The sequence below is a fragment of the Talpa occidentalis genome, unplaced genomic scaffold, assembly GCF_014898055.3.
Source record: "Talpa occidentalis isolate TD23 unplaced genomic scaffold, MPIMG_talOcc4v2.1 talOcc4.8, whole genome shotgun sequence".
Lineage (NCBI taxonomy): Eukaryota > Metazoa > Chordata > Mammalia > Eulipotyphla > Talpidae > Talpa > Talpa occidentalis.
Window position 1 is genome coordinate 20,500,154 of NW_023605194.1, and position 22,979 is coordinate 20,523,132.

A 22,979-nucleotide genomic window follows, 5' to 3' on the forward strand; every position below is an offset into this window, starting at 1 on the left:
GCCGCCGGCGCGAGGCTCCCCGGAAGCGGAAGGCGTGAGGGAGCCCCGCCCCCGAGCCGCGGGGCCTTGCTCGGCGACCGGGGCGCCGGGACCATGACTGCGCGCGGGACCCCGAGCCGCTTTCTCGCCAGTGTCCTCCAAAACGGGCTGGGTCGCTACGTGCAGCAGCTGCAGCGTCTCAGCTTTAGCCTCAGCCGCGACGCGCCCTCGTCCCGCGGCGCCAGGTGAGCCGGGCGGGGTGCGCCCCCTGGTGGAGGTCGCCCCGATCAGGGGCACCGCTCACCCTTCTGGGGTCCCTCAGGGAGTTCGTGGAACAGGAGGTGGCCGACTTCGCCCGACGGAACCCGGGGGTCGTAATATACGTGAACCCGCGGCCGTGCTGTGTGCCCAGAGTGGTAGCGGAATACCGTGAGTGGGGCCGGGGTGGGCTGGAGGGCGGCATGGGTGGTGCGGGGAGCTCGGCCTGCTTTTCCTTGCTCTCCTTTGACATCTAGTCCGCCCGCTTTCTCCTTTCTCTTACCCCCACCTCCCGCCGGTCAGTGAACGGGGCTGTGCGCGAGGAAAGCATCCACTGCAAGTCAGCCGAGGAGATCGCGACACTGGTGCAGAAGCTGGCGAACCAGTCGGGCTTGGACGTGATCCGCATCCGCAAGCCCTTCCACACGGACAGCCCTAGCATCCAGGGCCAGTGGCACCCCTTCACCAACAAACCGACGAGGGTGGGCGGGCTGCGTCCCCGAGAGGTCCAGGATGCCGCCCCAGCCCAGGGGCAAGCTCAGTAAAGAGTTGCCCCACCAGCTTCAAGTCCAAGCTTCGGGTTCTTACCCCAGAAGAGATGATTCTTCCTCTTTTGATTCAGGGGATTCCAAGCCCAGGTAGACACATGGAGCCCACCAGAGGGGAAGCTGCTGCCACAGCTATTGCTCGGAATAAAGAAGTGATGCCTATTTCTTTAGCGTGCACACTGCGAGGGGCAGTGACTTTGTGAGTTCCCTAATTCCTGTCCAGTTGACCTCCTTGAAACCCGAGGTTCTTCAAGGAATTTACCATGTCCTCATTTCTGAAATCCAGATTGATAAAGTGATCTCAAATCACAGCAAGCTATTTCAAAGCGAGCTTCTGGAATGTCTCTGGTTTCCTATTTATGCAGCCATTGAGCTAGAGAGAAGTAGCACCTTATACTCTGCCTGGCACTTTTTTGGCTAGGCACTTTATATTCCTGTGAATGTTCGTGTAAAGTTGAAAAAACAGGTAAATAAATTTACCCAAGGTCACACTTGACATCCCCAAAATATGTGCATATTTTAAATATAACCCCATATTTCATTATTGCAAGACCAGAAGCAGAACGTATACTAACCTTTCTGGATGTTGAGCATCAAAGGCTACATGGTTAGTCTAGGCCTGACCCTTGAATGTGAGTCTCAGGCCAGGTCCCTGGTAATAGGCTTGGCCCCAACTTTTCCACTAAGACAGGCACCTCTGCAGAAATGAATTCATATCTCTGGTGTGTGGAGGGCTGGTTCTGAAAAGCTTGGGAAGAGGATTGATAAATAGGGAACATCTAGGCTTAGCTAAACAAGGGTGGGATGGTGAGGAAAAGAGCAAGGAGGTAGAAGACTTTGTATGAATTCTCAAACGGTTATAATTTTGTCATGCCCCAGCACTACACTGAGAGAAGAGTGAGAGCCTTAATAAAGGCCTGTGTACCTGCTCAGGGCAGTCAGGATGGAAGCTGAGGATCCCAGTTTTCTCACAGATGGTTTTATGGGGACAGTGCCAGCCTTGCAGCACCTTCTCCACAGACTCAGAAGTCTGTGCCCTGGTGATTAGGAGAAGGCTAGTCTAGATTAAGCAGACCGCTCACTCATAGTTGTGGGTAAAGAGGGTATTTATTCACCAACGAGGCGGGGAGGAGCTGAGCCCAGGCTCCCCACTCTGGTACATGCCTGTTCCGCCCACCGAGGGGGTGAGTGGGGGCATTCCTAAAGAAGTATAGCCGTTCTCACAATAAATACATTCATTGTAGGGGAGAGGTGGAAGAGGTCGGGTGAAGGGCAGTAAAAATCGTGGGATTCCACGTTCAACTACAAAAATAACAGTCATCCTCACCCAAAGGAAATGGGGAAGCTCAGTCAGGATTTGATTGTCCCATATGGGCCTGGAGACTTCAGAGGCCCCTGGACCCTGAATGTACCCCGGTGAGGTAGGACAGGGTGGGAGCCCAGCATCTAAACTCCCAGCCTCTGCCCTTTGCATAGTTCCCAGAACGGGCTTCACATGCCAGGTGAGACATCAGATCTCTCCTCCCCCTGCTCTAGTCGAGGGGTGGCAAATACTTGGTCCCCAAAAAGGGAGGCTGGCTCATAGAGTGCAGTTGGTCACCCGTCCTAGGGTGTCTGCAAGGACAGCGGAATGGGAGAGGGGTCTCCCTCTGAAATGTCCACGGACCAAACCTGACACACACAGGTCTGAGGCAGCAAGGGGAGGCTCAGAAGGTGCGTTCGAGTGGAAATGTGAGCACATGTGCATGAGGAAGGCGCATGCCTAGAGCTCCGTCTGTCACTCCCAGAATGACCCAGGTGGGTGGGAGGGCTGACTCACGAGGGCGGCATACTAAGGGAAAAGAAAAGGGGATTGATGCAGTCTTACCTCCCCAGGCTGGCCTGTTCCCAAGCTCTTGCCAAAGAGGTCACATGGGACGGACTGGGGAGAGGATTTGCTAGGACGGCATGTGGCAGTTGGGAGGGTACCCGAAGTCCAGAAGGTGGGATAAATCACTAGAATGCACCAGGGTCGGGGTGGGGGCCCTGCAGCCCAGCTGATAGACATTCTTCCATGTGCGCATGTGCATGTATGCAGGGCTCAGGTGGCTCTGGTGGCTGGCAGAGGTCTTGTCTGGTTTCGGGACCATCCAGCACAGAGGGCCATACAGAGGGTGGTGACAGTGAGGCCATCTGGACCTGCAGAGCCCTGCCTGGGGGAAAGAGGAAGGATTTGATTAGATGAAAGGGGCAGGAAAATGGTGTCCTCTCCTCCCATGTTCTTAGGTCATGGGAATAGGAACTGGGGCTGGGTCTGCAGAGCACCAGGTCCCGAGGGAACACCTACCTCTGAGGAGCACCGGTTGGCCTGGGCTGCTCACAGATGGGTCTGTGAAGACTGAGGAGGGGGCTTTGGCTGGGCCTGACTGGCCAGCCCTACAGGGACATCAAAAAGTTGGGAGAAGGGCCTGGAGTGGGGGGGTGTCAAGGTAGGGTGACTGTGTTGGGGAGGCTGCGACCCAGCCTGGGGCAGCCAGGCCGGCTTGGAAGAGCATTTGTCCTGGGAGGCCGCACTCAGACAGAGCTCTCATCCAGGTGCTCCACCAGCTGTGTGTGCTTCCTCTTCTCTAGGATGCGGCTGAGCTCCTCGGCGAAGGAGCTGGGCCCTGCCGGCACGCAGTTGTTGCTCTGCCTCAGGAGCACGTAGCTGTTGCCATTCATCCTGCGCAGCCGACTGGGCAGTGCCACTAGCCCATTGGTCAGCTCAGCCGGTGGTGGGGGCGGGGGCGGGGGCGGAGGTGCTGGGGCTCCCTCCCCAGGGATGATCTGGAGGCAGCCGCCTTCTATGCCCCCAGACCCCTCCCCATCGTCACCTTCATCTTCCTCTCCTGGACACTGGCCTGAGACTGTCTGCAGCTGCACGGCAGATCCCCCTACCCGGCCAGCCCGGCCCAGAGAGTATTTTCGTCTCCGGCCTCGTCTGCCCCCTCGAAGACAGGCCATATAGAGGAGGGAGGACGCCAGGATGAGACAGAGGCCACCGAGCGCCGCGATGGCTAACACATAGAGCAGCCGCACATCAGGTGCCAGTTGTGCCCCAGGCATGGCAGGGGCTTGCGGAGCTGGGGCAGGAGTGGCCCGCCGGACGGTGAGGCTATAGGATGCCAACAGAGTGCGGAGGCCATTCTCCTCTGCGTAGCAGCCATAGATGCCACTGTGCTCGGGCTGCGTGTCGGTCACCAGCAGCCCGTCCACACCCACACGGTAGCCATCCTGCCCGTCGCTCAGGCCCCTGCTCCCATTGAGCAGCCACAGGGCCCTGGCCAGGTTGGAGGGCTGGTCACAGGGCAGGAGGACGTCATCACCCCGGAGGACAGAGCGAGTCTTCACTGGTGGTGGTGGCCCTGGAGGGAGGGGACAGGAGGAGCTGTCAAAGCCTGTCTGTCCCAAGCAGGGCCGTGGAGAGTGATGAGCCATGTGGCTCACTGTTTAGTCTCCAATACCAAGCGCAGGATCTGGAACAGTGACAACTGACAGGCCTTCTGCATTCCCGCCCCCATGTAAAATTCAAGCTGGCCCTTCCCAGGAAGCAGGCGGTGCCTGGGTCATTTCTCATCTCATTTTGGGCTGTCACCCCCTCCTCTGGTGTTAATTTCTGCTATCTGCCAAGTTCCCTCTTGAGCGCCAGACTTGACCACCTTCCACATGCTGGCATGTCCACGTGATGTCCTTGGACAAGTCACAGGAACTAGGGCCAAAGCCTGCCTTCCAAACCATAGTGGGTCTTTTTCTTGAGTTGTCATCACTGTGCATAGCACCACCAACTCCTGAGTTGCCTAAGTCAGAAACCTCAGACTCTCCCTTGTCTTGTTCCAGCCTCGCCTCTTGTTGCTCAAACACACCAAGCTCGTTCTGCCTGCTGTTCCTCTGATTGGGTGCCGTCCCCTCCCCCATGCCCTCCACGCACCTGGTTGACTTGAGTGGGGGATGGGGTGGGGGGGAGAGCACAGGAGTGATGAAAAGCAAACTCCAGTCAGATCGCTTGGTGCCAGGTTTGAATTCTGACCCTGCTGCTTAATAGCTGATTAACTTTGGGCAGCTAACTTATTCTCGCTGTGTCTCAGAGAGGTTACCGCTCACAGAGGTGACAATTATGGCACCTCTCACACAGGAATATAATGAGAGTAAATTAGATTGGGCATGTAAGTGTCTGATCAAAGCCTGGCCCAGCGAGTACTCAATACATGTTAGCTATGATCGTTTACTATGCTTTTATTTTATTTTTTATTTTTAATAGAGGCATGTTTTATTTATTTATTTATTTGTTTGTTTGTTTATTTATACATGCACTGGGTACAGTCAGAAGCGCAGGAGGGTGAGAGAATTCACCAGAGCCAGAGCGGGGAGCAGAGCAGGCAGAAGGACCGAAGTACACTGCTGAGGGGAGCAGCGGGCGGCAGGAGGGGTCTGCGCACCATGTGGGGCCCTCCTCCGGTGGCTGGGGAGCAGCCGGGGATCGAACTGGCGCCACAGAGGCCGCGGGCAGCTTCGCAACCCAGCGCTCAACCGCTGCACCATTGGGGAGGCCCTACTATGCTTTTAGATATCAGCTAAGTCATCTAATTGTCTGTAGGGAACTACTCATTATCTTTCTAATCTTTGCATAGTTGTAATTATTCCTTTTGTAACAAAAGACAATGAAAAGGATTATAATTATTTGCTCCCCTGCTTCCAACTTGGCTATGAGCTCCAGACATGAAATTTTGTATGTTGGGCCTCCCTGGTAACCTAGGGGTTAAGTCTTTGTGCTTCCACCTGGAAGGCCTGGCCAGGGAGCTGACCCACATGGCACAGCAGACCTTTCCTGTTCTGCTGCTGCTCCCCTCAGCAGTGTATTTCACTAGATCCGCCTGTTCTCTTCCCCACTCTGTCTCTGGTGAATCCTCTCACTCCCTGCACCTCTGGCCTACACCCTAGTTCTTCTATGCAAAATAAATAAGTTTAAAAAATATTATAATAAAGGAATAATTCTTTAAAAAATTTTTATTTTAAGCCTGTTTCTCCTCACTGAAAATGTGTAATTCATTTGGGCAACAAATGTTTGTTGAGCACTTACTCTGTCCCAGACTGTACTGAATCATCCTCGCTGAAAGCATGTGGAGCCGCCCATTCACATACACACATGCGCATACACATGGCAGTCTATGGTAACAGGACCGGCTCTGCAGCCAGGGCCACACACCCCCATCCACAGCACTTACCTGTGTTGCTGTTGCCTTCACAGCCTCGGTTTCCTCGCTCTATGTCCTGTATCACTGTTGTCCTGCAGACAGATCAGGACTCATGAGTGAGGGGAACCAGGCTTCAGTTTCCCCAATGGAAGGGTCACAGACAATTACCACAACAGGTCCCCACTCCACCCAGAGCTGGCAGGCCCTTTCCACCACTCAGGCCGTGATGCCCCAGGCACATGGGGTCCTCAGTCCCTCCCCTCTCCTACCTGCTACCCTGGGATCTGTTGGCTACAGTGGCGGCCACGCAGGTATAGGTGCTGGGGTCCCAGCCACAGTAAGGGTCCCGGGCCAGGATACAGTCATAGCAGGAGCGGTAGCGGGAGCAGCTGGAGAGAGGTAACTGGATGACTCCACTAGAGGCGCCCACATAGAGGCTGTGCTGGGAACCAGAGAGAACAGCTGGTCAGCAGCACCCCACTCCCACTTACAAACACACAGCCCCTGATGGCCTCCCTTACTTCCTCCCCCTATTCTGAAAGGCTATGTTGAGGGTCACAAGTCAGGGGCTACCTGCATTAAAGAGATGACCAGATTCTCCACAGGTTGGGGCTCCTTGAACACCTGTGTCTCTTCAATAATGTGCATCCCAGAGCCCAAGACCACAGCCTTGTGGATCCAGCCATCAGCTGGTATGGAAAGAGGAGAGAGTCAGACCCCAACAGTGGAACCTGCTCTCGGCCCCTTGCAAGAGCCTAAGGAAAGCAGCTTGGCAGTCAGGAGGTCAGGGACGAGGATTCAGTCAGTAGAAGGACACTGGGAACTCTGAGCTAGTCATGGCAGGAATAAGTGGATTTGGAAGCACTAGTGATCAGGGTAAATGTCATTATTGTTAGTGATATAAGTCAGCAGTCACCCTAAGCCAGTGGCGACTGGGGGCCAGTAGTGAGTGTTCATTGAAGAATCAACATCAGTGGTCACTACAGTTTTGTTATGGGGGTATCCAGGGTGTGAGCAGTCAACAAAGGTCAAGGACTCAGATCAGCAGTCACCAGAGGGCTTGAGTCAGGGGTCAGAAGCACCTGTGCCCAGAAAGAGCAGGTCATAGGTGAGTCCAGCAGGCGTGGTGACAGGTGTCCCCGTGAGGTGCGTGTAACGCACGCTGCGCTTGAGCAGCAGGGGCCGTCCCCGCGTGGGCAGCACTGGCCGGGCCATCAGTGGGTGCAACTTCACAAAGTCCAGGACCAGGGATGGTAAGTCCTGGGATGAATTGTAGCCTCGGCTGCGCAGCGAATCTGTGATGCACTGGGGTGGGGATGGTAAGGTGAACCTTAGGACCTCACCTGCCCCTCCTCCTGCCCCACTCGCATTCTGGCTATTCAGCACCGTTCGCTCCCCAGGCCTGGGCACTTACCGAGCCGGGCCGGGGCTCTGGCACCCCACCCTCATAGCGGCCCCAGCGCCGGGCACCATCCTGGTATTCCATGTAGGGGCCTGTGAAGACAGTCTGCACCTCAGCCAGGTCATAGCGGCAGATGGCTGAGGCCTCCAGTGTTTTCCTGAGGGTGGGACACAGGGGAGGGGGATGAGTCACGCTGAGTGTACCCTGTGCCCCTGCCCGGGCTAGAGCCCACTAGAATCCTGGCCATTCCCAGCTCCAGGCACAAGGGGCCTCTCCTGAGGGTCAGTAGCCTCTACAACCTCTAGCCCTACTTGCTAGACATGCCCGAAATTCTCTCTCTGCAGCCGGCCCTCCCAACAGTGGGTCTCGCCCTCACTGAGCTCTGCGCCAACCCCTATGCTGTCCCCAGTGCCTTGCCTCCCCCCATCCCTGCACTGACCACTGTGTGGTCAGCGTGAAGGCAGCATAGAAATGTGTGCGGGCCGAGGTGTCAGTGTCCAGGCTGCAGACGTCACGCAGAGTCTCATATAGAGGAATGTGGCAGTAGAGACGCGCCTTTAAGAAGGAGGTCCACTTCTTCTGCAGGATCTTCTTTCCCCCCAGGTCTCCCTGGGAGGCAGGGACATGGGGTCAAGGTGGAGTCAGCAGATCAGCCTCTGGGTGCTCGCCCCAACCTCAGACCCACTCACCTTGCACACACGGGCCACGCGGGCGACACGGTGGCTGTTGCGGCTCTGGGGAAAGCTGCCCGAGCCCTCCTCGGCAGCGCGCTCGGTGAAGAAGTAGTAAACCTTGTCATCGTCACCCACTGCGCTGGCCTTGCTCTCCCGCACCAGGACGGAGAACACAAACTCAGCATCTGTGGGTCAGGCAGTTCAAGTGGCTTCTGAAGCAGGCTGGGATCCTGCCCCTTGCCTCTACCCCTTGTTCCACACCCAGGAATAGAGGCTCACAGGGCACTCGGGGGTGGGATGGCTACCGCCTAGGGCGTCAAGAGGAAGAAACAGTCCCCTGCCCCCATCCTCCTAACCGTTGAGCCAGTGCATCGGTGCCTCCTCGGTTCTCAGGGAGTGTGGGTGCCGACTCCGGCGGATGTCAGGAATGCTCCGGAATTCATACCGTGTGGCTGTGTACAGGCCTCCATCTGGAGCAGGGCCAGGCCAGGCACGAGGGACATGTCACATACAATAAGGCACATAACACATGGGTGGCCAGTCCTAGCGATGAGACCCCTGGCCCACCAGCAGCGTGATTATGGGTGAAGGGCTGGTGCGGGGAGAGGGGCACACTCACCGATGATGAGGCCCGTGAAGCCTCGGGCTGGGTCATATGGACACTTCTCCTTCCCCTCCTCAAAGCTGGTTGGCAAGGTGAAGGCCTCAGAATCCTGGGGAGTGAGGGGCCCAAGTCAGGGATTGTGACCCAAGATGAGAACAGCCTGGAGTCAGGGACCAGTGATCAGGGCCGGGCAAGGCACACTCACAATGGCTGCACAGAGGGGCTGGAAGGCGTGAGTCCCGCATGCGTAGAGGTGGGTGGCATTGAGCCGCTGCAGGAATCGCACGTGGTTGAAGCACTCGGTCTGTGGGATGGGTGGGGGTTGGGGAGGGCTGTGAGCCTCAGCCTCCTTAAAGGCCTCTCCGTTAGTCCAGCTCTGCGGTCTAGCTCTTGGCCCCATCCACAGGACAGAGACCTCGAAGATGCCAGTGGGCCCTCTCACTGCTCAGAACACAGACTATTCCCTGGAACTCCCTGTCCTCTGGGCTCCCTACAACACGACCCTTCTTTTCTCCTCTTCCTCTCGGATCACCTGACATACTCTGCCGGCCTCTCCTGCATCTCCAACAGCCCTCTGCACCCTAGTTCAGGAGCAACAAGCCCCTGAGGTGCTTCTCTCAGATCTTCTCAGCAGTGTCCTCCAGTCCGAGAGTTCCTGTACCTCCCCTGGGGTGACAATACCAGATCTGTCCCCAGGCTCCAGCTCCTTCCACCTGATAAACCACAGAGCTATCACACTCACCTTGTCAGAAAGCAAGCTCTCCCTTCCTCCTAACCTGCATCTTCCCTCCTGAACCTGTCCGTCCAGTCTTTCCCAACTCACTTCATCCATCCATCCTATTACTCAGCCCAGAAGCCAGGATTCATCCTTGCTGCTACCCACTCCGACAGTCCCTCTCCATGAGGAAGTCTTTGTCCTAAATGTCTCTTGACTTGTTCTACTTCTCCTCCACCTCCTTCATCATCCAAATTACCACCATCACCTCTGGCAGCACTCTTAACCCTCAAAAGTACTTAATTCATTCAGTATAAAATCAAGAAGGTACAAAGGATGTGTTGTAGTAAATAGAATCTTCCTTTAATTCCCATGCCTTCAAAGGGGATGGCTGTTTTGCCATTGTCTGGGGTTTCCTTCTAGAGATCGTCTACCAATATGCACACTCTTGCAACCCACTTTCAAAAGGCATATCTAAAAAATGCAACCTGGGCCTCCCCTGGTGGCGCAGGCGGTTGAGCATTGCGCTGTGAACCTGTCCGCCGCCTCTGCAGCGCAGGTTCGATCCCAGCCAGCCTGCGAGAGTCCTGCATGTTGGGGCAGACCTCTCCTGTCGCGCCCGCTGCTCCCCTCAGGAGTGTATTTCATCAGTCTGCCTGTTCTGTTCCCCGCTCGTCTCTGGTGAATCCTCTCACCCTCCCGCACATCTGGCCTGTACCTGGTTCTTGTATAAATAAATAAATAAATCTTAAAAAAAAAAAAAAAAAAACGCAACCAGATCATGTCATTGCTGTATTTAAAATCCCTGAAGTGGCCCACTGAGCAGAGTCCATGTGCCCCAGCCCTGCGAGCCAGGGCTCTGCCCCTCCTCTGGTCTCATGCCAGCTGCACCAGCCTTCTCTACACATCACATGTCCTAAGAGGCCACCCCCTTCTTTCCTTTGTAAGGTTTCGCCTCTTGCCTTTTAGTATTTCATAGGATTATTTTAGAATTAGGTAAGATATTAGCTAAGTCAGCATTTACTAGAGATGACTTGTTGTTATCATGATTATTATTTGGGAGCCCAGAGGAGAATAAGATGCCATTGCAGGCCAAGATAATAAGTCACCAGATGTTTGGATAAGAAGCGCTGTGTGTAGTGCCTGCCACTCCAGCGACATTTATAATGTTTATTGTGGTTGCTGCAACTGACCGGCTGACCTGGACCTCTCTGCTGTGTCTCCACCAGTCCTGACATCAATACTGGGGAGGAAGAAAGGAGCGGGGCCAGGGAAGACCACATACCTGGTTGTTTTTCCCTTTTTGATGACATTTACTTTGCATCTCTGGAGAGGCCTCCCAAAGGATCTGGTAGGGAGAAAGGGAATGGGTTGATGCACTGACCCCAATACCCTTGTTTTTCCCCATTACCTGCTGGACCCAAGTGACAGGACCCCAGGGATCGGGGACAGGTACGTTTCAGGAGGAGCTTCAGATGCAAGGAGACCTGGATTGGGAAGGGAAGCACTGTCCAATCAGGGGGCTGTAGAAGGCCAGCAGGGTTTCCAGGAAGTTGAGGTCCCAGGGAGTTGGACAAAACTGGATAGACTCTGGGTGGTCCAGGTAGCAGAAACTGACCTCTTTATGAGCCCCATCTCCTATGTCATTGGCATTGAGAGAGAACAGGGCGCCTCGGGCTCCCACTAGCAGCCTTGCTGAAGCCTCCTCCAGCAGCAGCGTTGAGTAGTTCTGGGCTCGGCCCTTGAAGTGCCGGGTCCCGGAAAGCTCTGGGGAGAGCTGAAGCTATGAGCCCAGTTCTAGGGCTGCCTCCCCAGCCCTAGCCCTGGTTCCTGCAGCCTTTCAAGGTGGTGGGGTCTAACCTTCATAGGAGATGGTCATCCGAGGGGTGGCATCTAGTTCTCTGGAAGGTCTTCGCAGCGAGGGTCCAGGGACTGCAGTAGCTGTGAGGAAGCTCAGCAGAAGGGGCCAGAGCCTCCCCAACATCTTCCTGGGGAGGACTAGACCAACAAGACCCCCAAGGGGAGTCAGGGCCAGAGTCAAGGGGACAATGGAAAGAACAGTCACAGGGATCAAGGTCCAGGGAGGTCACTCGGAAGAGTATGGGTCATGCGGCCAAGGAGGGTCCTGGAATCGGGGGGAACTGGAATCACAGGGTTGTGTGGCCATGGAATCCCAGGTAGGAGGTCAGAGAGGGGGATGGATCATACACTGCCTTTCCACATCAAAAACAAACTCCATGGTGCAAGGGAGTCGTGGGGTCATTGGAGGGTTGTAGGTGACTGAGAGGGTCACCCTGCTCCGATCGCAGGGCTAGTCCTGGTTTTCTGAGGTCCGTTTTCTGAAGGAAAAAAATACCAGAAAGTTTTTGATCTGTATGTGGGTGGAAGGTGGACAGCATAAACCCCCAACTCATGGGGCACTGAGCGGACAAGTTCCAGCACTCCCAGAACCCCCACATCAGGATGGACTCAGAGTCTCTCTGCTCATCTCCCTGCTATGAGGCCGGCAGTTGTGTGGAACTCACTCTCCTTACCAGACCCTAGACTCCCTCCAACCCAAACTCCAGGTAACTGCCCTCCTGTGCCCACATCAGAAAGTTAAGGAGGCATCTACCTTGGTGAAGTTCAGCTTCACTCAACTCAGGCAAACAGCTGTCCCCTGGCCTGCGGGGGTGCCTTATGCAGGAGGGCCTGCGTAGAGATGGTTAATGGGCCTTTGTTTACTTTGTCCTGCTTTCCCTTTGTTTTTTCTTTTCCCTGGCCTGAGAGCTCCCTCTGGAATTTCTCTTTAATTAGACACTTCTCCTCCTCAGCATTCTTCTCCGAGGGGGTGCACATCTCTTCCCTGCCCATTCGAGTCTGTACTACACCCTCTGGCTGGGCATCCACGCGTGCCCCTACCTGCAAAGAGGCACTCATAGGCATGGGAGGGGGTACCTGGCCCCCTGATTACACAGGTGTAATGTCAGTGCAGGAGGCTGCAGTGCACAGGGCCAGCAAACTCAGACATGAGCAACAGGGGAAAGGTGGATGATAGGACCTGAGCTCCTGGCCACCGCTCCTGGCCCATCTTGGAGACTTCCCTCACCTGATCCTCTCTGAAGCCAACGGGATGGGGAGCGGGGGAGGGGGCAGACCTTATCTGGTTCCTGTATCAGTCTGATCTCTTGATGGGGCTGTGAAGGCCTCCTGGGCTGGGCTAGATGTGCGGGAAGCCTGACCCACCTGGCCCTATCAGATTCACACAAACAGGGCCAAAGGGGCCACTGCCCCCCAACCCCTTCCAAGTAAAATATTAACTACGTGGCCTTGATGGGAGGGGAGGAACCAGGAACTGGCCAGAGGGAGAATAGGAGTTTGGAACATTTATTTAAGAGGTAAAGGTCAGCACCCTAGTGAGCATGATCCAGAGGGGGAGAACGGAATAGTGGAAGGAGGGTCCCTGGACCCCAGAGAGGACATCAGCTCCTGCTTAGGGAGCTGGGGCAGGAGGTGCCTCAGGCAAACTGCTGATGTCCCAGTCTTCACTGTGAGGTACACCTGTTTACCTTTGGGGCCTCCTATTTGCTTAGTGCAAGGGTGGGGAAGCCCTATGGGTAGGAGGTTCAGTTCCTAGGATTGGGCAGGTGGAACACACCCAGGTGAGAGGAACCACTCAGAGTGTGGAGCACGGCATGCTTACACAGGCTTACACAAGTCACATGACCAGAGGGGGTAACGTGCATGCACACAGGTGCACACATACATGTTCACAGGAAGGCTGTGAACACACATACTTATCAGTCATGCACACACACAGGAAGGTTTGTGTACATACATGCTCGCATAAAGGACCTGCCACACATGTTCATAGATAGTCACACATGAGGTTGTATTCCCAGGCCCATTCATTCAGCAGGTCACCTGCCTCCCAGGCTGACAAGGAGAGTGAAAAAGATCATCCCACTATTCACTCACTGGAGGGTCTGGCATACACACATAGATGTGCACACAAAGCCACTCATACAGTGGTTCAGGGACCATCATCACAGAAGGGACAAGTACGCGCATGTGCACACAGTCCTCACACACACCTCTATGCACAGGTAAGCGTACCTACAACACACTTCCAGGGGTCCAGTTCTCACTGCAGCTTGGAGATGGCCAGTGTCCACTGGGGGTGAGATGCAGAGCAGAACCCCGCCTCCCTTCCCAAGAGTCCCAATTCTAAGGCCAGATTCCGACTGTGTGTGTATGTGTGTAGTTATGGGGGAAGCTTCTGACCTTGGACGCTCAAATGGGATGGGTACATGGGTCAAGGCTGCTCTGCAAGGTAGGGAGGACCTAACCCTACCAGGAGGCGGCCCTTGGCTTTTGCAAAGGAAAGACGGAACAGGAGGGGTAACTCAGCACTCCTCTACTTCCACGTACATTGCAGCTCTAGATAGGGAAGTAGGGTAGATGCTCTCAGCCCCCATGTAACCTGTTGGGAGGGAGGGTGAGGCTAAGTGGAGGGGCGGGGCTGCCACCCCTTTCCCCCCCAGTGGTGAAAAGGCTTAAAGGTCTCCAGTCCACACCCCACTCTCTACCCCCAGTTCACAGTTTGGGTTCTTCCCCAGGGCCAGCCCCCTAAACTCTGGCCACTTACCCGCTATTAGATCCTAGGGCGGCGGGAACTGTGGAGGGCAGACCCCGAATACAGGATCGGCAGGCTCACGACCTTCATCCCACCTGTCTGCCGACCTAGTGTCGGCGGCATCTCCCTCTGGCCGGCAGGATGGCGGCCTCTCCTGGCCCACGGGCCTGGCCCCCGCCCCTCCACCAGCCTGGGCAGCCTGTGGTCCTCTCCTCTGGCTGGTCTAACCTCAGTGTCTACTGCTGTCGCTCGAGGACAAGATCTCCTTCGATCCCGCTGGACGCTGGGAGATGTGACCCAGATCCCGGAGAACACTGTTCGCCACGCGGGCCCCCGCCCCCGCGCTGGTGTCCGACTCAGCGGTGGCGTCCGAGCGCAGCCGAGGCCTGGCCCGCGCCCCTCTAGCGCCTTTATGCGGGACCGCGGGACTTGGCGGTGAGAAAGGCCTGGCCCCGCTGGCAGCGGGGAATGGAAGTGGGGGAGACCTGGCCTGGCCCCCGCCCCCTCAGCCCTGGCCCGCCGCCCTCCGCACTCCCCTCTCACCTTTGCGCTCGGATCCCCGGCCATGGAGACGGTGACGCGCGGCTCCGCGGCCGCACAGCACCCGCTGCGGGGAGAGGGGCCGCCGCCAGAGGCGGGGCGGGTGTGGAGGCGGAGCCGGGGGTGGGGCAGGGGCCTGAAAGGCGGGACCAGGGAGGCGGGGCCGACAAGGTGGGGTGCGGGGAAGGGCTCAGTTCTCTCCTTTCGCGCCCGCGCTCGACACAATGGAGCCGGTTGAGGCCAAGCCTCTTACCGAGCCTGGGGGCTCCCGTCTGCCCGCACCCTACCTCTGCCTACAAAGGCTGCGTCCCGGTAGCGCCCCCTGGTGGTGGCCTCACGACGCAGCGCGCCCTCCTTGGATTTACACCTTCCTTCCGCTCTAGCCCTGGGACCCTACTGGGCACTTGGGGCGATGTTCTCTGGGAGCTCTGACTCGGAGGGCCCTCTGGACTGTCCGTCTACCAGGACTCTTACTGTACTCCTGTTACCCCTTTTTACCTACAGTGCAAAGGGGCACAGGTAGGTAGAGACCAAGCTTTGGGCAGCTCTAAATTCAAGGAGCCCTCCCTGATCTGTCCTTCATCTTAAGGTCTGAGTGGTTGTATGTGTGTGTGGAGGGGGGTGCTGGGAGGGATGTGGGGGAGGGGAGGGCTTAGAGTGAAGAAGTAACAGCTTGTCCAGAAGTGCACAGAGGAAATGCTATTTTCTGGATAATTTCACCTGTGCACTCAGTGAAATCATAGAGGTAATCCGGGTTCTTTTCTTCGGGGACTGGGCCACTGACACCTGCCTTCTTTTTCAGTTCATCTTGAACATCACTCTTACTCCAGATCTTCTGTGAAATTCAAGGCAAATCAAATATCCCACCCTAAGTGCAACCTGGGTAAGCCCCCCTCAGAATCAACTCCCCAACTCCTTTCATTCAACTGGAATGGTCCTTCCAGGTAATCTGTGGCCCTGCAGTTTCTTTTGATTCAGGCCATGCCTCCTTCCCATAACTAATATTAAGGACCCTCTAGGGTTTGGATCAAACCCTAGCTCTAGACATGAGCTACCTGGTACTCACTCCCTCATCCATGACAAGATTGATGGCCCAGAGAGAGCCACTGCGTCTGACTGAGCCCTGAGGACAGGGATCTGGGGTAACAGGTGGATGAGCACTGGCTTGAGAGAGGGCGAACAGGATTCAAGTGCCTCTGTCATTATTAACTGAAGCCACCTTGGGAAAGACGCCTAGTTCCTCTTCTCTGAATTCCCCAAAGCTCATCTTGGCACTTCATTGCATACAATCTAGTAGTTTAGGCTCTTGTGTGTGACTGCAGATCGCTAGACAGCAGGGCCCACATCACACTTCCACCTCCCCAGCATTCCGCAAATAGGATTTGTGTGTATGTGGAGAGGAAGGAAGCTGGGGAGAAATACTTACATTAAAGTGTACTTACACTTCTACAAAGAGTGTCCTGTACCCTCGTCCCATCCTTATGGGTTAATAACCCCATTTTATAGATGGGAAAATAGGTTCTAATAGGTTAACTAACTTGCCTTGAAAGCCAATCTTGTGTGTACGAGAGGACAGTTGGCCTTGGAAAATCCTAAGAGGGAAGCAGGGCAAGCTGGACAGGAAATTATCAGAACAAAGGCAGAAATGTGCAAGTTTGTGCACAGATGTGAGCTGGGGAGTAGGCAGAAGGGAAGGGGCATAAAAGAGGTCAAGGAGTTTGAGTTGGTGAGATAGGAGGCTTCCTAGTGGGGAATAGAAAAGTCAGGGAGTTGGAAAAGACCGCAGAAGAAAAGCCTCGAAGCATAGATGGATTGAGTAGGGAGTCAGAGCTGCGAAGAGCAGGAATGAAACGGCTCAGAAAGAGAAATCTACAGTTCTTATGGGAGGCCTGGGGGTAGCAGAGTGGGGAGGTCAGGGAGACTGGCCCACAGAACCTGACAGGAGGGAAAGTAAATCACTCCAGTGGGCTGAGGGGCATAGAACTCAGGGTGACTTCAGATAACTCATGCCGTGATTAGGCGGTAGGTTTAGCATTCCATTGACCTACATTCTGCGAGGAAAGCCTTCTTCCTCTAAGGTGTTCTAATGGCAGACTCAAAACCTCATGTATTTTCAGAAGAGCAAGATGTATAAGTCACAAGGCTGAGTACTAGTGTGGCACTGGCTAAACTAGTTGGGTAGTTACTTCAGTAAGTCTGATAATATAGATTCAGATCACAATCCATTTCATGCTGCTCTCTGCCCACCTACGTATCTCTGAAGTTAATGAAAGATCACATGTGAAGGCAATTAAGGGGACTTTCTCTAGAAAGTCTCTTGGATGGACAATACTCATCTCTGCAGCTCCAACTGATAAAACATAAATGAGGGGCACATTGACAGCAGGAGACTTGAATTCAAAAGAGAAGATAATCCTAACCTGTGAGTTTGGGTCCTGGGACAAGGCAGGTCAGTTTTTGAGCTGGCTGTTAACTCATCTTTAACGTCACTACCCTGGCTGCTTCACAGTGGGGTGGTAAGGATCCTGTTTGAAAACCTTCCGGTGCACTTCACAAACACGGGTTTTGTTTTTGCTAAGCTGTTTTCCCCATCTCAGCTGTAAGAAAGTGGGTGAGGGCTGTGCCACTTGTCCTCTGCCACCTACACACCAGCATTGGGCTCCAGCTTTGCACACAGCAGTTACTCACTGTAGCAGGGATCCTAGATGAAGGGGGGAGGTATGAACTGCTGAAACTTGATCACAGGTTCCCTGAGGCAAGAGAACTGTGGCCTAGTCAAGTTGTTCTGCTTCCTGTTCACTGTGGCAGCATTGCTGTTCCTGCTTTGCCATCTCCACCTCTGGTTTGCCCAGCACTCTCCCTTTAGGTGGTGTGATCTTTATTTTGGCCACATACACAGCTGAGATGCTTCTTCAAAGGATGGTCACCAGTGCAACAATGCTGTAGTCTCACTGTTCCACTGTGCCTCAGAAGCCTGTTTTGCCTGTCAAGATTTCCTCCCAGCCAGTCGTCTTGGAGTCAGACCCAAAGCTGGGCCTTCTGGTTTGCCCTCTCTTGACTCCAGCCTGGGGACGGTTAGCAAGGAAAAGGGAGTGTCAGGACATGTCCACAAATGTGGGAAAATCACCACCCACCACCCCCTTCTCAGCGTTAGCATGCGGGGCTATAATAAAGTCACCAACTAAATTTTTTTACCAGTAAAGAGTTGGACAGAGATGCCTCCAGAACTGTCAGAAGGGATATAGTACACATACACTATAAAGAGATCTGGTTTGCTAAGATGTAAACCCCCAAATGCCTGAATATTAATTTTAATTGTTATCTTAGAAGACACTCAAGTTGCAGCTAAATAATAACAGATGGTATTCATCAAGGTCTTGCTATACACCAGGCACTTTGCTAAGCACTTTTCGTACATTAGCTCCTTTAGTCCCCACACATTCTGAGGTAGACACCATTATTATCCCTTTTACCAGATGAAATTACAGCTCAGAAAAGTTAAGTAACTTGCCAAAGATCAAACGGCTGGAATGATGAACCTTCTATCTGAGGTCAGGGCTATGGGCAAGGTCAAGGCCCTTACTTTGCACAAGGCTGTGCTATCTGCCTCCCAGTGAGAACTTAAGGCAATATGTCTGCTTTTGTCTGGCCGCTCACTCTCCTACTCCACCCTACTGTCAGGGGAAAAATGCTCCACAAGGAGTCTCCTCTAACCAGCCTGTCGGAAGGCAGAAATACTGGCATGGTTCTAGAACCTGAGACCTCTGGCAACCATGCCTACTATGAGCTCATTAGAACAGCTTCTCTTGTGAGGAGGTATCAACCTACGAATCCCCCAGCTGGCATATCCAGAGCTTTATCCACTTGGCAGGCTGAAGTGGACATGAGTCCTCCATCTGCACTGGATGGCTTCATCTTTTTGGTTCTGGACTCTAGACCAAGTGCGCCAGATCAAATGTGTTCTTTTCCAGTCCTCTGGCCAGTAACAGGAGGTATTTTTTAAACTTGGTTACCAGAAGGTTGGATTCATAAGAGCTGTTTTATGTCGTTCACTACTAGAGCACTGAATTCTAAAGAGTGCCTAGCATGTAGCAGGTACTCAACAGCTGACTAAGCATAGTGAATGAGGTGATACAGGAATGAGATTACTGAATTCTGCACTGCAAAGTATATAGCAAAGTGTTAACTGGATTATGTAAAAGTCAACTGTGCACAACTATGGCTGTATGTATTCCAGAAATAGGAGACATCAAGGTAACAGGAGACTCCAAAGCAAAAGGAAGGAAGAAATCAGTTTAAACACTAGGGGTCAGGCCTCCTTGGCAGCGCAAGGGGTTAAGATGCAACCTATGAAGCTATCCACAGCCTCTGCAGCACAAGTTCGATCCCCAGCCAGGGAGATACCCACATGGCACAGCAGATCTCTCCTGTCTCGCCCATTGCTCCCCTCAGCAGTGTATTTCAGTCAATCTGCCTGTTCTGTTCCCCATTCTGTCTCTGGTGAATCCTCTCACCCCCTGCATCTCTGGCCTGTACCCCAGTTCTTATGTGCATAAATAAATAAATCTTAAAAAAAAAAACCTAGGAGTTGGGTAGGGGAAAAAACAGGACATTCCAGACACTTAGCCATTCCCATTCCCAAACAAATATTACCAAACACATGTTCAAACTGAGAAAAAGCTGTTTTAATCACACACATACATTCATAGGACTTTAAGCAAGATGTAGTATAAAATCTTAAAAATAAAGAAAAAGAAAAAGAAAATCTGCGTTTACTTGTAAACCGCCTAAAAGCTGGTGGATTAACTGGCTGACAGGACTGCCTGGGGAAACAAAGCACAAATAATGACGCGCACCGACATTGTTAATGAGTAAGAAGTAACAACCACGGGTCATGCTAACTGCTCTACACGCCAGCTACCTGTACCCTAATCTTGCCTTTTTAGAGACAACCCAGGACAGTCCTCCCCTAAATCTCCAACTCAGTCATTTGCTAATGGGTCACCTCTTAAATTTTTATTTTTTTAAATTTAAAAGTTGTTCTTGGTATAAAGACTTCACACATTATTACTGGCCACTCCCCACCAACTACAGTTGTTTTGACAGAAATAAAAATGAAAATGCTCTAGGTGAGCCTGGATGACACCACGCCATTTTCTATCTTTTACATCTGGGGAGATTTTTGTGAAGTCAAAAAGCAAACTCTTACAATTTAAAATAAAAACAAAAAGCCAATCTTTCAAAAGGTGACAAAGGCACCACTGCCATCAGTAGATAGACAGAAAATGTACAAATGCTGTTACTTTGCTGCTACATAGATGCATTTTGTGCATGAAGAGCCTCTTCACTTAACATGATATAACTAATAGAATTATATAGGATAACAAGAAAAGCAGTTTAGAAAAGGCAAACAGTTACACACAAAGCATAAACACAAGTACCTTAATTCAGCTTGCAATAAGGGTAATAAGTTTGACATACACATCAGGAAATGAGACAAGGTGATTTTTGGCACGGTAATACTGCCAAACACACCACCACTCAGTGCAAGCTTTGTTTGCCAAGTCCCAAAAATGGCCTGACATTCTCTGTGCAATGAACATTTTCTCCCCCACTACCATCCCATTCACTGGGCAACATCAGCAGGAGGGAGACAAAGCATGGGGACTTGAGGGAGAAGGATAATACTTGATTTGGGAGAAAAATCATGGGCTACTTGTGCTGAAAGAGTCACAAATTTTTTTATGAGAACTCAAATGCAAATACTGACTGGAATATGACCTGGAGGCTGAAGACATCTACCAGAGTCATAAACATAAGGGTCCAAACTGATGTTTGGCCATTTATCTTAAAGGGACAGATGAAGTATTTCTCTAATGGAGAATGACAAAAATAGAGATTTTTCTTATTGGAACTGCTAAATAAAAATGTATCAAAGTGGCTTGAAATTTGATGGGCAGTTATCTATTGAAACTGCAATACAAAAGGGTCACTTAAAAAAAAACCTGAATAACCCACTTGTCCCCCCGTCAATGTACACGATTAGAAAATATTTACACACTGTAATTACAAGCAATATAAGCAGTATTTTATACTTTGAGATTTTGTACACTTTACACAATGCAAAATGAGAAAAATATGAACACTTATAAAATTACACACAAATAATGTATCTACAAAGTATTAAATTACAGAGAATGAAAGCCCCCATTGTTGGGCAGATAGATGCCAGAGTTTCAAGCTTCTGTCAAATATAACTCTTTGTATCTATCTCATTAACCATAAGTGGCATTTCTAACAATTCCCTTGAGAGGTAGTATCAAGATAATATTCTTACCAGTAAACTCAACACAGATTAAAACTTTTGTTGGTCTGGCTCTTGGAGCCTTATCCAGATGGGGTTCTTGGGAACTGGATTTATTGAAGTCTTCCCTATGAAGTCTCTTATCTGTTTAATGCTTGACATGGGCTCAAAAGTTACTGATATTCTTTTAAGGATAACTTTGAGATAGAATGCTTTTTACTTCTAAGCCTCAATTTAGAGGTAGAAAGTGTATTTTCAAAATCTATTTTCTGTCCTCTCAAATCATAAAAAACAAGTCAATTCCCTTTCCTTCCATCATCTTTCCCCCCACACTGGAGACATTAAGGGTGCTCAGCAGAGCAGTGTCATCCAAGTCAATGTTGAAAGAAAAAGTTGGCATTCTCGTTCAAGAAACAAACCCTCCTTAAAAGGGACACTCAGGAAACAAAAAGAATTTTTCAGTTGGCTAGTAAGAGTCTATTACCACCACAGGCTTCAAAAGAACCCTTGGGTTAAGACCAGCATGTGCACTTCTACTAACCTTTCACCATTTAAACCAAAGGATGGCTTTCCAGTGTTTAAGAATTTAGAGCAGCTGTGGTTTTCAAGTGCAACAACTTAAAATATAAATGTGTGCATGTGCATGTGTACACAGTATGCATATGTGCACACAGACACACACACACAGACACACACACAGACACACACACAGACACACACACACACACACACAGTGTCCCAAAGAATAATCACCATCCATGTCTCTGCCAAGATTTTGTACTCATGAGAGTAAGGTTTTTGGAAACTTATCCAGATTTTAAAATTTTTACAATATAAACTTTTGTATTATGGCTAGCAAGGGTCAGACTTCTAAGATTTAGCTGAGATTTCAAGATTTAACTGTATTTTTAAAAGAAATCCAAAACAAACTGCACATTAGAATGTTTTGGCACAAAAACAGAGCCACTATTTTATAGTTTAACCTTTCCCTTTTATGGAAATCTGACAATATACCAAACTTTTGTTTCTCAACTGTTTAAATGTGTATTAAAAACCTAAGAGATTTATAATCTTGAATAGGGAAGGAAAGCTCATGGATTAAAACCTCCCTGTGGTTTTTAGAAATTAAAGGAGATTTATCTTTTTTGTTACTAAATACAGTCTAAACTTTCCCTTTGTGTCCTAAAATAGCCAACAAGGAAAATTAAACCCACTGGAACTTGGTCTTGGTTTCCACGACCAATTCCTCCAGTTGGACCAAATCCTTTCTTATACAGTTCCTGTGATTATCCAAGTGTCACAAATACTTCCCCCTAAAAGATAATTAGCTTAAAATTTAACAAGAGGAATTAACAGGAGCATGTTAGACATGCAACTATGCTTCTACCCCTCCCTTCTCATGGAATTCTGCTCTTTTAAAAAGCCAGTTGCCTTAATTAAGTAGATCGTGTTTCATATCTGCTGCAGAAATGGCAGTTTCTTCATTACCAGCATTATACTAGATATTCATGTGGTACATTTGCTGAACATTTTCTTAGCATTCCATTGGATTCTGGTAATCCTCTTCCAGGGAAGGCTCTTGCTGAATTTCTCTCAGTTCATGTTTGTGCTGCTGAAATTCCTGTTAAGAATCTGGTACCCAGAAGTCATGAAGCTGCCCCTATAAAAGCGGAGGGGAAAAAGGGACAAAGGAAAATCAGTAAGATTATGAATTAATCTTTATAAAACTACTAATCATCTTTGACAATGGAAGAAATAAAATTTCTGTTGCATATTTCTCTGAAAGTTTATGGTAATCAGTTTCAAGTTTTACATTTTGTGGTCTGGCAATGAAAAAAGTATAAGAACAAAATGTTTTTTCATCAATACATACAGATGTTAGGTCATATTTAAGATTAAATGTTTATCTGGTTTTGATATTAGATTATTTTCTGTTTTAATGTCACATCAACAAAGACGGCCAATCTAAAAAAATATATTGAGACAGACTATAACAACAATAATAAAACACTACCTTAAATCTAAGAAGTCTCAAAGCCATCTCTAAAAGGGAATGCATATCTTATGAAGGACACCGATTGCATGAGAGTAAAAATGTTATAGTGAGATTGCTTTTCCTAACTGACCCTC

General features: G+C 51.2%; 3 protein-coding genes and 1 long non-coding RNA gene across 13 annotated transcripts in view; 2 read left to right on the forward strand and 2 right to left on the reverse strand.

The window, feature by feature from the left end:
• Nucleotides 1-49: 49 nt before the first annotated feature.
• MRPL43 (mitochondrial ribosomal protein L43) lies at nt 50-3,230 on the forward strand. Its single transcript, XM_037496218.2, has 3 exons — nt 50-224; nt 302-408; nt 541-3,230. Exons 1-3 carry the CDS (start codon nt 94-96, stop codon nt 780-782), a joined length of 480 nt encoding a protein of 159 aa, XP_037352115.1. The 5' UTR covers nt 50-93; the 3' UTR covers nt 783-3,230.
• SEMA4G (semaphorin 4G) lies at nt 1,812-17,257 on the reverse strand. 8 transcript variants are annotated; one of them, XM_054690405.1, is made up of 17 exons: nt 17,234-17,249; nt 12,005-12,081; nt 11,251-11,729; nt 11,009-11,157; nt 10,676-10,738; nt 8,881-8,979; nt 8,691-8,784; nt 8,428-8,541; nt 8,087-8,256; nt 7,837-8,006; nt 7,410-7,554; nt 7,078-7,300; nt 6,569-6,684; nt 6,265-6,437; nt 6,026-6,087; nt 3,112-4,168; nt 1,812-2,977 (listed from the first exon to the last, which is right to left on the reverse strand). In XM_054690405.1, exons 3-16 carry the CDS (start codon nt 11,372-11,374, stop codon nt 3,339-3,341), a joined length of 2,532 nt encoding a protein of 843 aa, XP_054546380.1. In that variant the 5' UTR covers nt 11,375-11,729; nt 12,005-12,081; nt 17,234-17,249; the 3' UTR covers nt 1,812-2,977; nt 3,112-3,338. The 8 variants fall into 8 exon arrangements, with proteins under 8 accessions (XP_054546380.1, XP_054546379.1, XP_037352112.1 ...); XM_054690404.1 differs by lacking the exon at nt 17,234-17,249 and adding an exon at nt 16,966-16,978; XM_037496215.2 differs by lacking the exon at nt 17,234-17,249 and adding an exon at nt 14,549-14,622.
• LOC129145023 (uncharacterized) overlaps nt 14,917-22,979 on the forward strand; it is a 78,919-nt gene continuing 70,856 nt past the window's right edge. The window contains exons 1-2 of the long non-coding RNA XR_008549997.1: nt 14,917-15,064; nt 15,348-15,428. This is a non-coding gene — a long non-coding RNA (uncharacterized LOC129145023). The remainder of the gene's footprint in view (nt 15,065-15,347; nt 15,429-22,979) is intronic.
• The window catches only part of SLF2 (SMC5-SMC6 complex localization factor 2), a 53,353-nt gene continuing 49,601 nt past the window's right edge, over nt 19,228-22,979 (reverse strand). For all 3 annotated transcript variants that reach the window (XM_037496209.2, XM_037496208.2, XM_037496207.2), the window contains one exon: nt 19,228-22,509. In XM_037496209.2, coding sequence (XP_037352106.1) covers nt 22,474-22,509 — 36 coding nt within the window. In that variant the 3' untranslated portion in view covers nt 19,228-22,473. The remainder of the gene's footprint in view (nt 22,510-22,979) is intronic.